Source organism: Salmo salar, chromosome 15, assembly GCF_965601325.2.
Source record: "Salmo salar chromosome 15, fSalSal1, whole genome shotgun sequence".
Taxonomy (NCBI): Eukaryota; Metazoa; Chordata; class Actinopteri; order Salmoniformes; family Salmonidae; genus Salmo; species Salmo salar.
In genome coordinates, this window is record NC_138305.1 from 41,067,036 (window position 1) to 41,081,560 (window position 14,525).

Here is a 14,525-nt window from a genome sequence, read left to right on the forward strand (position 1 = left end):
GCACTATGTAGGGAATAGGGTACTATTTGAGACACATCCCAACTCATTTCTCATATGGGCCTTGACGTAGTTCACCAACCACTCCCTCTTAGAGCAATTGGAAAACCCAGAACATCAAGGTCCCCATACTGTCAATCTCCCCATTTAACAAGCCTTGAGAATTCCTAACAAGGATCAGAGGTGTGGGGAGACAGAGAACAGGCGTACTAGTGGGACCTAACCCAGCCCCTCTTCAACCCTTCTCAACCCCTCAACCCCAAAGGCTGAAGTGGAACCTAACAATACTAGAAGTTGGGTTAGTCCCATTTCAAATTAGAAAATATGCCTGTTTTTTTTTACAGTATCACAGTAGAGGAATGTAATATAGAAACCCAGCCACCTAAGCCCTATAGCCCCTCAAGCCCCCTGTCAAAATGTTGTTTTTTGGTATCACATTGAGCCAGATATGCATTGCATAAACACAGGAAATGACAGAGATTAAAACATCTGCAACTTTCAATACTAATCTTTGTTTTTTTAACCCTATAATTGCTCCTGCTAAAATAAACTACAGTTGGTTGTTTACTCCAAGGGTGCTTACACATCACAGCATGTAGGCAGTATGAACAGGGATTGTGTTTCATCTTGATTCAGTGGGAGGTATATTATCATACAGTATCTCATTATATATAGGCCTAATGATTGTGTTCATAAATGCCCATCCTCATAGGACTTGGTTTAACTCAACCATTTGCATCTCCAGATTGAAAGCAACATGCAGGGAACTTACTGTAAGTTACCACATGTTTTCAATATTTGCATCAATTACTGTCTTTGCATTGGAAGCATTGGACACTACTATGGTAATATTCTATTCAGATGCATTGACTTCTCCAAGCATAAATGATTTAAATATGATTTCTCTTGTTTATTTTTTTGTCGTCTCACTGTGCGTCACTTACAGTGAAGCATCACCTGGGAGTACAAAGCTTGCCTAGTCTACCATCCCCAGTAATGCATTATTCCGAGTTGAAGGGACCATCTCTATCTTGAAGATGCTGCAGAATAGGTTTATCTACAAGCTACCATTCGATGGAGGAATAGAAAGTGGACATGATAATACATCTTGGTTCTACTCCAAAAGGATTATGAAGTGGACAGTGCTTTTCCCCCAGATGTGAAGACTTAAGTATGCATGTTCTTCATAAGAAATGTAAAAACATGTTTCTGTGCAGATTTTCTGCCAAAGCCAACTCGAAAGTTAGTAGGCTAAACTGAAAACATATTTGATTATATTCTGGACATGAAACTGAAGTTTATGAGCCGACTGTATGTGGATCACCGGGCATCAGTGACAACAAGTTGAGACGGTTAAAAGCAAAACAATAGTCATTCTCCGCGCGTCAGGCAGCTTGGAGCAGTTTATACAGTCGTGTGGCCAACAGTCCGGGTGCGCGTTTAGGAAATGGAGCGAAATAACGAATTCATGTTTCTTTGGATGTGTATTATTTTTCGTGTCGGCATCCGATTATAAATGTAATGGGAATACAAACAGAGATAGCAAGTCAAACATGAGCGTTGAGAAACATGGCTTATGTTATATTTTCCTATGCGTAATGGACAAATAACATTAGCTACAGAGAAGCACCCTCGTTTACAGGTAAGTAACATTATTTTTTAGGAATAATGAATTGGCCTAGATGGCCTCTTCTCTAATAAAGTAAAGATGATATGTTTGGTTCTATTTCAACCTTCATTTAAACCAACGGATGCTTTTCTCAATCGAATCCATAGACTGGATAGGATCATGGAGCAATTGCGCTCGTATCAAAGATAATGTATATCTTCTCATCACTTTGATTTCTCAACTTTAATCTTCTATCATACAACTGGCGAATTCAAAATTCCTTTTCATCGTTTTACCACAGCCTATTATTCATAGCTGTTTTAAACCATTTACTATTTATGCCCTAATCGAGCTATAGGCGTTTTTTATGAACATGGGAAGATATCTGCAAATATTACATTGGTCTGGTGTTTTGAGATTTTACATATATCGCAGCATAGCCTGCAAGCGAACATGTAGTTATGATTGATAATATTATTGTGTATTGAATTACTGTCCAAATTATTCATTTTCCTGGAACCAGCGGTCCCATAACTGCGCCCACCCACGCACACACTCGCGTCTGTCTAGAAGTTACTGACACATTTGACTATCATCATCATGGAGTTTTCTTGGCAACATACCTCTCTCTATACAACAGGATTTGTCATACATAACATGTTTCTTACCACAATAAGTGTAATGGTAGTTTACATAGGAAAGTAGGCTGCAGTGTAACGGTTGTTACATACTTAGGATATATCTGCTCTCTCTCGCTCTCTCCTCACTCTTAGAACAACCAAGTGTCACAAGATTCCATGGTATCCACTATTCACACATTATGCACTGTGTCTGGAACAACCCCTCCCCCGACCACACCAATAATGACCTGACCATGGTCCTCCTCCTTGTCTCATCTGCCATGGCAGCAGTCAAAAAATCCTTTGCCAAAATAGCAAGGGCATTTCTGATAATATGTTAATTTTGGTTATCTCAGGTTTGACACATTATTTCAATCTGGGAAGACAACGTTTTGTTCTCATCACTGAACATAAATGTATATTCACTGACAGCACCAGTCGGTTTTTCATCTATTCAGTCTTATCTTTCACTGGTCCCTAAGTCTTTTCATGTCCACTGATGTTAATCATTATGATAGCCTCACAGGGCATCATATTCTTATTTCATTTCCTGTTTGTGTTTTTTTCAAAAACAGAGCAAAACCATGGCATTCAAGAAATGTTCTATGTTCTAAACACATTGTTAAAAATAAGAAAAGAAATTTGATAGGAACTGCACTCTCTTCTTTATTGCTACCATCCACCCCCTGCTCATCCTGGTATTTAATAGAGAACTTTAGATAAGCCAACATCAAAAGGTTACACCGCCCACACCTGCTCATAGACCTAATGCTGGGGGTGGGTACTGGGTACTGGGTATGGGGCTGCAGTCAGAGAAGCAGGTCATACAACTGTCATGCATTCGCCCAGGAGTCTCCTCTCCGTCTGCAAGGGAATAATACCTTTTTCTAGATCCGAATATTATGACATCTAGTATTTTCACCATGCAATCATGTGCATTGACCTTAAGCTAATAAGGCAGTGCCTTGAGGTATGTACTTGATACAGTGCTGCTTGAAAGTATGTGAACCCTACAGGGCTGGTCATTATTTTGCTATAAAATATTAAAATAAACATAAAATCCTTATCTAATTCCCAATTTGTAATAAAGACATTCCAAGTAAATGACAGAAACAAAAATATACATTTTCATTGTTTATTTAACAAAAGTGGTTTATTTAACAGAAACTCAGATTTGATGTGTGCAAAAATGTGAACCACTTCAGTCAATAGCTTGTGGCACCTCCACTAGCAGTGGTAACTTGGAGTAAACGTCTCCTATAGACAGTAATCAGTCTCTGACATCTGTTTTGCGGGATGTTTGCCCACTCCTCCTTATAGAACTCAGCCAATTGAGTGAGGTTTGAGGGGTGTCTGGCATGAACTGCCCGCTTCAGGTCCTGCGACACCATCTCAATTGGATTTAGGTCAGGACTTTAACTTTGCAAACCCAAAACACAAATCTTCTTTCTCCTGAGTCATTCTTTGGTAGATTTGCTTGAATGCTTTGGGTCGTTGTCTTGTTGGAAGTCCCATTTCCGGCCCAGCTTTAGCTCCTTGACTGATGGCCTGACGTTCTGTTCAAGAATCTCCTGGTATACCTCAGAATTCATGGTTCCCTTAATGATGTGGAGTCATCCAGGTCCAGAGGAGGAAAAGCAGCTCCAGATCTTGACATTCCCACCACCATGCTTGACTGTTGCGATAAGGTTATTTTGGTGGTAGGCAGTGTTGTGTTTTCGCCAAACATAGTGGTGTTGATTGACTAAAAAGTTCAATTTTGGACTCATCGGTCCAGAGAATGGACTTCCAGAAATCTTCAAATTTGTCCAGGTGGTCTTTGGCAAAGTTAAGACGGGCAGTTTGGTTATTTTTGACAGCAGTGAGGGTTGCGAGGGTTGAGGGTTGCTAGGCTTCTTCCTAGCAACCCTCACATGAATGGCATCTATTCAGTGTTCTTCTTGTTGTTGTTGAAGCATGCTCAGTTACCTGAGATGCAGCAAGGGAGGTCTGCAAATCTCCAGATCTTATTTTTGGGTTGGCTTTTACCTGATTTATTATTGTTAAATGCTCTCCATTTGTAAATTATTTGCCTCACAGTGGACTGATGGAGCTCAATCTTTTTGAGATTATTTTATAGCCTTTCCCAGACTGATGTGTTCTCACTACCCTCATCCTGATATCTAATTTCCTCTCAGCATGGTGTGCTTTGCATTCACCTGGATGGATAACACCAAACTGACCAGGTGTCTTATCTCTATTTATCAGAGTCCCATCCAAACTCTTTCCTAACGATCTCTCCTTTGATTGGTTCATTTGGTACACAATTATTTACCCACCTGATTCCACTTACCTACTTGATTTAACCAATGGAACTTGGGGTTCACTTATTTTTGCACTTGCACTAATTATTTTTTAATGTTGTTTTCCTACTACACACATGATTTCCTCTACACCAACATATAGTATTGGTAAATATGAACCTGTTATGTCAGATCAAAAAGACTGGTTCTGATTAAATGAAGATTTCATCGTTAAAACAAAAAAATCTGTAATCGAATAAGGGGTTCACATACTTTCAAGCAACACTGTATCTTCAATGCCTATAGAAAGGCTCCACCTCGTTTTTTTTCACATTTTGCAGCCTTAAAATGTAATCTAAAAAGGGATTGAATTAGATGTTTTCCCCCTACAGATCTACACAACCTACTCCACATTTCAAAGTGAAAGAAAGTTATAGAACATTTTCCAAACACAAAAAAACTGAAAGAATATCATAGATGGATAAGTCTCCACCCCCCTTAATTAACACTTGGTGGAAGCAAATTTGGCAGCCATTTAAGCTGTGAATAATTTTCATTAAGATTCTTCCAACTTTGCACAACTCTTAGGCAATTTTATATCCATAGTTTTAGTCAAAATTGCTTAGGTTCAGTGAAAGTTGTTGGGGATCATTGATGGATAGTTATATTTAAACCTTGTCTCTTTTTTAAAGCAGATTTTCTTTTTTTTAATCAGGACTGAGACTAGCCATTCTGTGTCTAGATGGGTGTACCTAATAAACTGTTCGGTGAAGTATGTTGCCCTGAGTCGTGCAAAGTTAGTTGAGTTTTTATGAAAATGCTGTAATGGCTGCCAAGGGTCCTTCAACCAAGTATTAACTCAGGCAGGTGGAGACTTTATGATTATGATATTTAATCAATTATGATATTTCAGTTATTTATTCACTTTGAAAATGTGTAGATTGTGTAGATCTGTAGGAAAAACATCTAATTTAATTGCTTTTTAGATAAAAAAAAAAATGTAAGGCAGCAAAATGTGAAAAGAAATCAAGGGGGTGTAGACTTTCTATAGGCACTGTAATGCTATCCCTTTAGAGTGTTACATCTGCCCCTGCCACACCCTCTACTTCTCATCTTATGTCTCCCTAACCTGCCGCCACTCCCCCAGTGCTCTCTCCCTCTCTCTCTGTGTGTGGGTGTATCTGATTGTGTGAGTGGAGACAGGTGTGCTGGAGTCAGAGCAGATCCCCACCAGCTGCAACCTGTTCCATAATCAAGACCTCTACAAATACTCAGCCCTGCCACTTCCAGAGTGTACCCTCTGCTCAGTCAGTCTGCAATTCAAGCCATTTGTGCCTGCATAGATCTTGTTATCCTCTGGTGCCTGTTTTCCCTAGCCTGACGCTGCTTTTCTCTCCGCTACAGTTCTGTCCGCTCTATGGTCCCTGTCGCCAGTCCCTTGTCTCATCAGTCTTGCGTCCCTGCCCTGGATCCCCGCTCTACTGCTTCCTTGGATTCCGCTCCGGACCTGCTTACCCTGCCCCTACTCCCCTCAGTTCCTGGTTCCCTGCGACCTGCCCGAGCTCCCCCTGGCCTGCACCCCATCTCACCCCTGCTTTTCATTAAATACCTTGGTTACTTTATCCGTCTCCTCGTCTGAGTCTGCACTTGGGTTCACCTGCTCATCCCTGCATAACATTGATCTATAGTTTGGTTCTGGGACATACTCTCTCCGTGTTGTGAGTATGGTGTGTAAACATGACAACTTGTCCACACTGCAGTACATCCTGTTAGTGCTGACAGAGATTGTTAATGATTCACTCCACACACCTGTTGGTAAAGCACCATGTTACTACACCTCTCCTGCCTTCAGCCTGATTGTTGGAACTTTTAAGGTGTTTTATTGGATACCATGTTATTTATTTTTGCTCTTTTGCACCCCAGTATCTCTACTTGCACATCTATCACTCCAGTGTTAATGCTAAAATAATTATTTCACCACTATGGCCTATTTATTGCCTTACCGACCTAATCTTACTATATTTGCACACACTGTTTATAGATTTTTCTATTGTGTTATTGACTGTATGTTTGCTTATCCCATGTAACTGTCGCTTTGCTTTGCCTTGGCCGGGTTGCAGTTGTAAATTAGAACTTGTCAACTGTCCTACCTGGTTAACTAAAGGTGAAATAAAAAATGAGAATACCCTTCTGAAAAATATAACATATTTCTCTTAAGGTATGGTGCTCCATTGGCAAATATTGAAATATGGAAGTGCATGGCAGTCAGACCACCCATGAATGTACTGCTGAATACTGACCGGTGCTGCTTGTGCGTGCTGAGGATGGATTTTTACTGTAAATTAGTTAAAGACCACTTCTGAATCATCTCCATTAAGAATGTCATAATCAATTCTACAGTCTTTAATTGAAGATCTCTGCAAAAGGACTAAGTAACAGCATCTTAGTTTTAAAACCCCTTTTATTATGAAATTAGATGATCATCCTGAGATAACAAATAAATGTCCTCTCTCAACTGCATTTATTTTCAGCAAACTTAACATTTGTAAATATTTGGATGAACAAGAATCAACGGAGATACAAGCTGAACAAGTTCCACAGACATGTGACTAACAGAAATGGAATAATGTGTCCCTGAACAAAGGGGGGGAGGGGTCAAAATCAAAAGTAACAGTCAGTATCTGGTGTGGCCACTAGCTGCATTAGGTACTGCAGTGCATCTCCTCCTCATGGACTGCACCATATTTGCCAGTTCTTGCTGTGAGCTGTTACCCCACTCTTCCACCAAGGCACCTGCAAGTTCCAGGACATTTCTGGGGGGAATGGCTCTAGCCCTCACCCTCCTATCCAACAGGTCCCAGACGTGCTCAATGGGATTGAGATCTGGGCTCTTCGCTGGCCATGGCAGAACACTGACATTCCTGTCTTGCAGGAAATCACGCACAGAACGAGCAGTATGGCTGGTGGCATTGTCATGCTGGAGGGTCATGTCAGGATGAGCCTGCAGGAAGGGTACCACATGAGGGAGGAGGATGTCTTCCCTGTAACGTATAGCGTTGAGATTGCCTGCAATGACAAGCTCAGTCTGATGATGCTGTGACACACGGCCCCAGATCATGACGGAAACTCCACCTCCAAATCGATCCCGCTCCAGAGTACAGGCCTCGTAACGTTCATTCGAATCCGACCATCACCCCTGTTGAGACAACACCACGACACGGCAGTGAAGAGCACTTTTTGCCAGTCCTGTCTGGTCCAGCAACGGTGGGTTTGTGCCAATAGGCAACGTTGTTGCCGGTGATGTCTGGTGAGAACCTGACTTACAACAGGCCTACAAGCCCTCAGTCCAGCCTCTCTCAGCCTGTTGCAGACAGTCTGAGCACTGATGGAGGGATTGTGCGTTCCTGGTGTAACTCGGGCAGTTGTTGCAATCCTGTACCTGTCCTGCAGGTGTGATGTTCAGATGTACCGATCCTGTGCAGGTGTTACACATGGTCTGCAACAGAGGACGATCAGCTGTCCGTCCTGTAGCGCTGTCTTAGGCCTCTCATTACAGACATTGCAATTTATTGCCCTGGCCACATCTGTAGTCCTCATGCCTCCTTGCAGCCTGCCTAAGGCACATCCACGCAGATGAGCAGGGACCCTGGACATCTTTCTTTTAATGTTTTTTTCAGAGTCAGTAGAAAGGCCTCTTTAGTGTCCTACATTTTCATAACTGTGACCTTAATTGCCTACCGCCTCTAAGGTGTTAGTGTCTTAATGACCGTTCCACAGGTGCATGTTCATTAATTGTTTATGGTTAATTGAACAAGCATGGTAAACGGTGTTTAAACCCTTAACAGTGAAGTTATTTGGGTTTTTACAAATTATCTTTGAAAGACCGGATCCTGTAAAAGGGACGGTTCTTTTTTTTGCTGAGTTTAGATGGCATAAATGGGACTGAGTGTGTGTGTGTAAGTGAGAGCAGAGTGACAGAGACCCACACAGCTGGAACAGAAAAGGCAGTGCTGTATTACAGTTAACTTTGGAGTCTTCTGCTCACAAACAATGCATTTAGCCATTTCTATCATCATTTGGTTTCCAAAAATACCCACCTTCGTTTTTAGAGAGGAAAAACACCAGATTGCCAAATTAATTGTTTCCTATGAGCTGTGACTAGAACAAATATTAGAACATAATTGTCATCAGTCATAATTACCAAAGCAAGCATGAGAGCAGTTAACTGCAGATGCTGTTCCCAGCTTGATGGAGCCACCGCAAGGTCAATGGTGCTCTGCTTCCCACTGTGGGATTACCAGGAAGACAGTGCCAGCAATCAGAGAACAGACATCCGTAAACATACCAGATGCCTCTCACTCCCCCTCTCTGTTTGTCTTTACAGGGCCATAGACGGCTGTAGTGATGATTTCAGCTGGGGGAGTGATCACAGGCCATCTTGCTGCACTGAAGAGGCAGGACTCTGCCCGCTCCCAGCACCACCTGCCCATCCAGTCCCCAGCCCCAGGAGAGATCCAGGAGAAGAGGAAGGCCAGGCGTAAAACCCGGGCCGACGTGGTGGTGGTCAGGGGAAAAATCCGCCTCTACTCTGCCTCTGGGTTCTTCCTCATCCTGGGTGTGTTGATCCTGATGGTGGGTGTTGCCATGGCCGTGCTGGGCTACTGGCCACACACAGATCCCCTTGTAGCGGCCAACACCAAGCTATCCACCAATGACACCAGGGTGACCCAGGAGCAGGGCGGTAAGCTGATCCAGTTTTTTGAGCAGCACCTGCACTCTGAGAAGATGAAGATGCTGGGGCCGTTCACCATGGGTATTGGTATCTTCATCTTCATCTGTGCCAATGCCATCCTGCATGAAAACAGGGACCGGGAGACCAAGGTGATCCACATGAGAGACATGTATTCCACCGTCATCGACATCCACAGCCTGCGGATCAAAGAGCACAAGTACATGAACGGGGCCTACTCAGGCCCATATGGGGAGCATGAGGTCAGGACCTATGAGAACCAGTGTGCCTCCAAGCTAGCTGCTAACACCCTGCTCGGGTTCCCCGGTGTGGGGAACGACGTGAGGGTGTCACGCAGGACCAGCTCTACGGAGAACGAGGAGGGTCTTCTCAACGAGGCCAAAGGGGGGCATGGCCTCCTTCCTTCATTCTGCAGAGAGCGCTCTGGCTCCATCTTTGGCTTGCAGCATGAAGGCAGTCGCCATGAGAAGAGCAACTTCCCCAAGAGATGCCAGACCAGGTCCATCGTCTCGTCCTCCATCAGCGCTTTTACCCTGCCTGTCATTAAGCTCAACAACTGTGTGATCGATGAGCCTGACATGGACAACATTACAGAGGACTTGGAGCACATGAGGGTTAGGTCCAGACCCGCCTCTATGCAGTCCCTTTCCCTGTCTGTGCCTGTCCCGGCGGACATCGCCAAAGCTTACAAACCCCCTGGTGTCATGCTCCTCAGGAGCAACTCGGCCACAGAGTCCCACACTGTGTCCTCTTGTAGCTCTCTGTCCCCAGGTTCTGCCAGTGGGAGCTACCTGTCCCCCGGGGCGGCCCGGAAGGACTTTGGCTCCAACAACTCACTCCACATGCTGTCTTCTCACTCCAAGTCTCTGGACCTGGATCGAAGGCCCACTACCCTGACAGTGAAGCCAGAGCAGAGGAAACATCCCAGCTGGCCCCGACTGGACCGCAGCAACAGTAAAGGCTACATGAAGCTGGAGAACAAGGAGGATCCTATGGACAGACTGCAGCTGCCCCAGGTAGCAGTCAAACGGGATTACACCAAGAAAGAGAAACTGCTCATGATCTCCAGGTCTCACAATAACCTCAGCTTTGAACATGATGAGCAGTTCATGAGCAACACTATGAAACGAGGGAGCTCGGAGACCAGGTTTTAAACTCTTACAAAGCCTGGTCCCAGATGTTTGTATTGTCTTGCAAAAATGACCATACAGATGTAGGATCTTAATTTGAGCCAGTTAGCTACAGCAGGAAATATTCTTGCAGTACCAGGAAATGTGCATTATAATTAATGGCCATTTTTTTTGTAGGGGTTGATACATTTTTCAGTAGGGCAAATCAAGTCTGACATTTTAAAGTGGACATTGGTAACTTTAGAAGCCTTTTTAAACCTTGAATATACTACAACTTTGTATTTCCTGCTAGGCAGAAAAATTCTCAGCAACAAATGATTGATCAAATTAAGATTCGACATCTGTAGGAGTTGGCAAGACAGCACAAACCGATCTGAGACCAGACTGTAAATGGTCCACTACTTGGACCTAACTCTAACAATGGTGTTTCTTTGTGTGACATGATCCTTCTGCAATTCACAATTCAAGCTGTTCACTGTCAGTGTTGAATAGTTAATTGTAAGTGTGATTACATGTTGTTTTGGGATGACGCGCTCAGGTAGTCCGTCTGTTTGCAATGAGTCTAAAGAAAGAGGGGCTGTGTCACACACGGTGAGATTATTGCAGCGCAAATCAATTTGTACAAAATGTTGAAATTAGGTTCAAGGTGAACTTGATACAGAAATCAATATGACTAAAATGTGGTTTATTTTTCTCGTCTTTGCATTGTTGCAACAGGCAGTTTTGTTTGTTTAAACTGGTCAGTGTACGAACCAGAGTTGGCTAGATATTTTGCTATGGAGCTTTTAATAATGTAATGTTCTCTACAAACACTATTTTTTTTTAAATAAAAGAGTTAACCTGTAAATGTAGTTTACCCATTTCTCAGAATAAAATGAAGCTTTTCAGTGAGTAACATTTGTCTTTTATGATAGCCTATACTTTTTCTCGCCAGCCTTATGAAAATCCGCTATGTATTCACAGAAAAGTATGTCACCTGGCCTTAGTACATGCATTTTAAACACAAACATAATTGCACAAAGTCTGTGTCGAACAGTACAGAGTATCTCAGTTCCCGTCTGTTATTCTGATGTTCATTTCGTCCATTGAATTCTCAAGGTGAATGAACCGAGACATTCTTCAAAAATGTTCCTTCTCAACCCACAAACTTTGAGTCTGTTGAGAAGGGAAACTGTCCTCCCTTTATCAAGGAAGTGAATAGCATTCCCATCTTGAACAATAGGAACTCTGGGAGTACCAAGTTGGGAGCTGCCAGAATAGAGAGGAGACTCATAAGAGGGTTCAATCTGGAGGGGGAGTCAACCAAGACATATGTGACTTCCAGGAAGCATGATATTTAAACAAGGATTGCATATTGTCAACATGAACAGCAGAAACTGTGCTATATGAATGGTCAGGATCTGATAACTATTTTTACGTTCTCAATTCGCTGAACTGAATTAAGACTAGCTGTCGCCATTGGCATCAGATACTAGAGATCCTAATCAAATAAATATACAAATATATACTGCTCAAAAAAATAAAGGGAACACTAAAATAACACATACTAGATCTGAATGAATTAAATAATCTTATGAAATACTTTTTTCTTTACATAGTTGAATGTGCTGACAACAAAATCACACAAAAATAATCAATGGAAATCCAATTTATCAACCCATGGAGGTCTGGATTTGGAGTCACACTCAAAATTAAAGTGGAAAACCACACTACAGGCTGATCCAACTTTGATGTAATGTCCTTAAAACAAGTCAAAATGAGGCTCAGTAGTGTGTTTGGCCTCCACGTGCCTGTATGACCTCCCTACAACGCCTGGGCATGCTCCTGACGAGGTGGCGGATGGTCTCTTGAGGGATCTCCTCCCAGACGTGGACTAAAGCATCCGCCAACTCCTGGACAGTCTGTGGTGCAACGTGGCGTTGGTGGATGGAGCGAGACATGATGTCCCAGATGTGCTCAATTGGATTCAGGTCTGGGGAACGGGCGGGCCAGTCCATAGCATCAATGCCTTCCTCTTGCAGGAACTGCTGACACACTCCAGCCACATGAGGTCTAGCATTGTCTTGCATTAGGAGGAACCCAGGGCCAACCGCACCAGCATATGGTCTCACAAGGGGTCTGAGGATCTCATCTCGGTACCTAATGGCAGTCAGGCTACCTCTGGCGAGCACATGGAGGGCTTGTGCGGCCCCCCAAAGAAATGCCACCCCACACCATGACTGACCCACCGCCAAACCGGTCATGCTGGAGGATGTTGCAGGCAGCAGAACGTTCTCCACGGCGTCTCCAGACTCTGTCACGTCTGTCACGTGCTCAGTGTGAACCTGCTTTCATCTGTGAAGAGCACAGGGCGCCAGTGGCGAATTTGCCAATCTTGGTGTTCTCTGGCAAATGCCAAACGTCCTGCACGGTGTTGGGCTGTAAGCACAACCCCCACCTGTGGACGTCGGGCCCTCATACCACCCTCATGGAGTCTGTTTCTGACCGTTTGAGCAGACACATGCACATTTGTGGCCTGCTGGAGGTCATTTTGCAGGGCTCTGGCAGTGCTTCTCCAGCTCCTCCTTGCACAAAGGCGGAGGTAGCGGTCCTGCTGCTGGGTTGTTGCCCTTCTACGGCCTCCTCCACGTCTCCTGATGTACTGGCCTGTCTCCTGGTAGCACCTCCATGCTCTGGACACTACGCTGACAGACACAGCAAACCTTCTTGCCACAGCTCGCATTGATGTGCCATCCTGGATGAGCTACACTACTTGAGCCACTTGTGTGGGTTGTAGACTCCGTCTCATGCTACCACTAGAGTGAAAGCACCGCCAGCATTCAAAAGTGACCAAAACATCAGCCAGGAAGCATAGGAACTGAGAAGTGGTCTGTGGTCCACCTGCAGAACCACTCCTTTTTTGGGGGTGTCTTGCTAATTGCCTATAATTTCCACCTGTTGTCTATTCCATTTGCACAACAGCATGTGAAATGTATTGTCAATCAGTGTTTCTTCCTAAGTGGACAGTTTGATTTCACAGAAGTGTGATTGACTTGGAGTTACATTGTGTTGTTTAAGTGTTCCCTTTATTTTTTTGAGCAGTGTATATTATTTTATATCATTTGGAAAGACATTGGATTTCATTTGATCATTTTCTTTTATTTATTTATTTATTTATTTCACCTTTATTTAACCAGGTAGGCAAGTTGAGAACAAGTTCTCATTTACAATTGCGACCTGGCCAAGATAAAGCAAAGCAGTTCAACAACATACAAAAACACAGAGTTACACATGGAGTAAAACAACATACAATCAATGATGCAGTAGAAAAAAAAATAAGACTATATACAATGTTAGCAAATTATGTGAGATAAGGGAGGTAAAGGCAAAAAAAAAAAATGAGAATTTATTTTGTTCAACTTACTGCCCTTTTTGTGTATCTATAAAAGGTAGTCCTGTTTTTTTTTTTAAAAAGTCAAATTAGTCTCTCATAGTCTTCAACAATACAGCCTCTGCCTTGCCGATTTGGTCCGTAATTGTTATGCTCTCTGAGCCTGGGTAGGTTATTCATAAAGTTTCATCTTCCCACAAAGCACTTACAAACAAGGTAGTATCGTATGGATGAAGCACTGACTAATCAATCCTCTGATATTCTTAAGTAGTAAATATTCATACTTGCAAAGTAATAAAGAGTAGCATTTGTTTTGATTTAGACTATTTTTATAGAAGTTCCTTGCCTACAGTATATAGGCTACAGTCCACACAGCTCTGGCTCGGATCCTCATCCTAAACAGAAAAAAAATACAGATAAAGTTGGAGATAGTTTTGGATTTGACAAGGAAGATAAAGTTTGACTGAGGCCATCTTTGGAGTTAGTATAAAAGCAAAAAACATTGCGGCTTAAACAACAAAACAAACCAAAATGTATTTGTCACATTCGTCGTAAACAACAGTTTACTTATGGGCCCTTCCCAACAATGCCCCCCCAAAAATGTATTGTAGTAAAAATTTTAAAATAATAACGAATAAATAGAAAAATAACACAAGGAACAAATCAAATCACATTTTATTTGTCACATGCGCCGAATACAACAGGTGTAGACCTTACAGTGAAATGCTTACTTACAAGCCCTTAACCAACAATGCAGTTTTAAGAAA

At 42.8% G+C, this 14,525-nt stretch overlaps 1 protein-coding gene across 2 annotated transcripts; it reads left to right on the plus strand.

Moving 5' to 3' along the window:
* Window positions 1–837: 837 nt before the first annotated feature.
* LOC106571358 (transmembrane protein 200A) lies at window positions 838–11,279 on the plus strand. Of its 2 annotated transcripts, none has more exons than XM_014144350.3 (2): window positions 838–1,168; window positions 8,893–11,279. In XM_014144350.3, exon 2 carries the CDS (start codon window positions 8,913–8,915, stop codon window positions 10,410–10,412), a length of 1,500 nt encoding a protein of 499 aa, XP_013999825.1. In that variant the 5' UTR covers window positions 838–1,168; window positions 8,893–8,912; the 3' UTR covers window positions 10,413–11,279. The 2 variants fall into 2 exon arrangements, with proteins under 2 accessions (XP_013999825.1, XP_013999823.1); XM_014144348.3 differs by having other exon boundaries at window positions 841–1,639.
* The last annotated feature ends 3,246 nt before the right edge of the window (window positions 11,280–14,525 follow it).

Coding starts and splice junctions, on each gene's coding strand:
- LOC106571358 (XM_014144350.3), top strand. CDS start 8,913: ATGATTTCAGCTGGGGGAGTGATCACAGGCCATCTTGCTGCACTGAAG.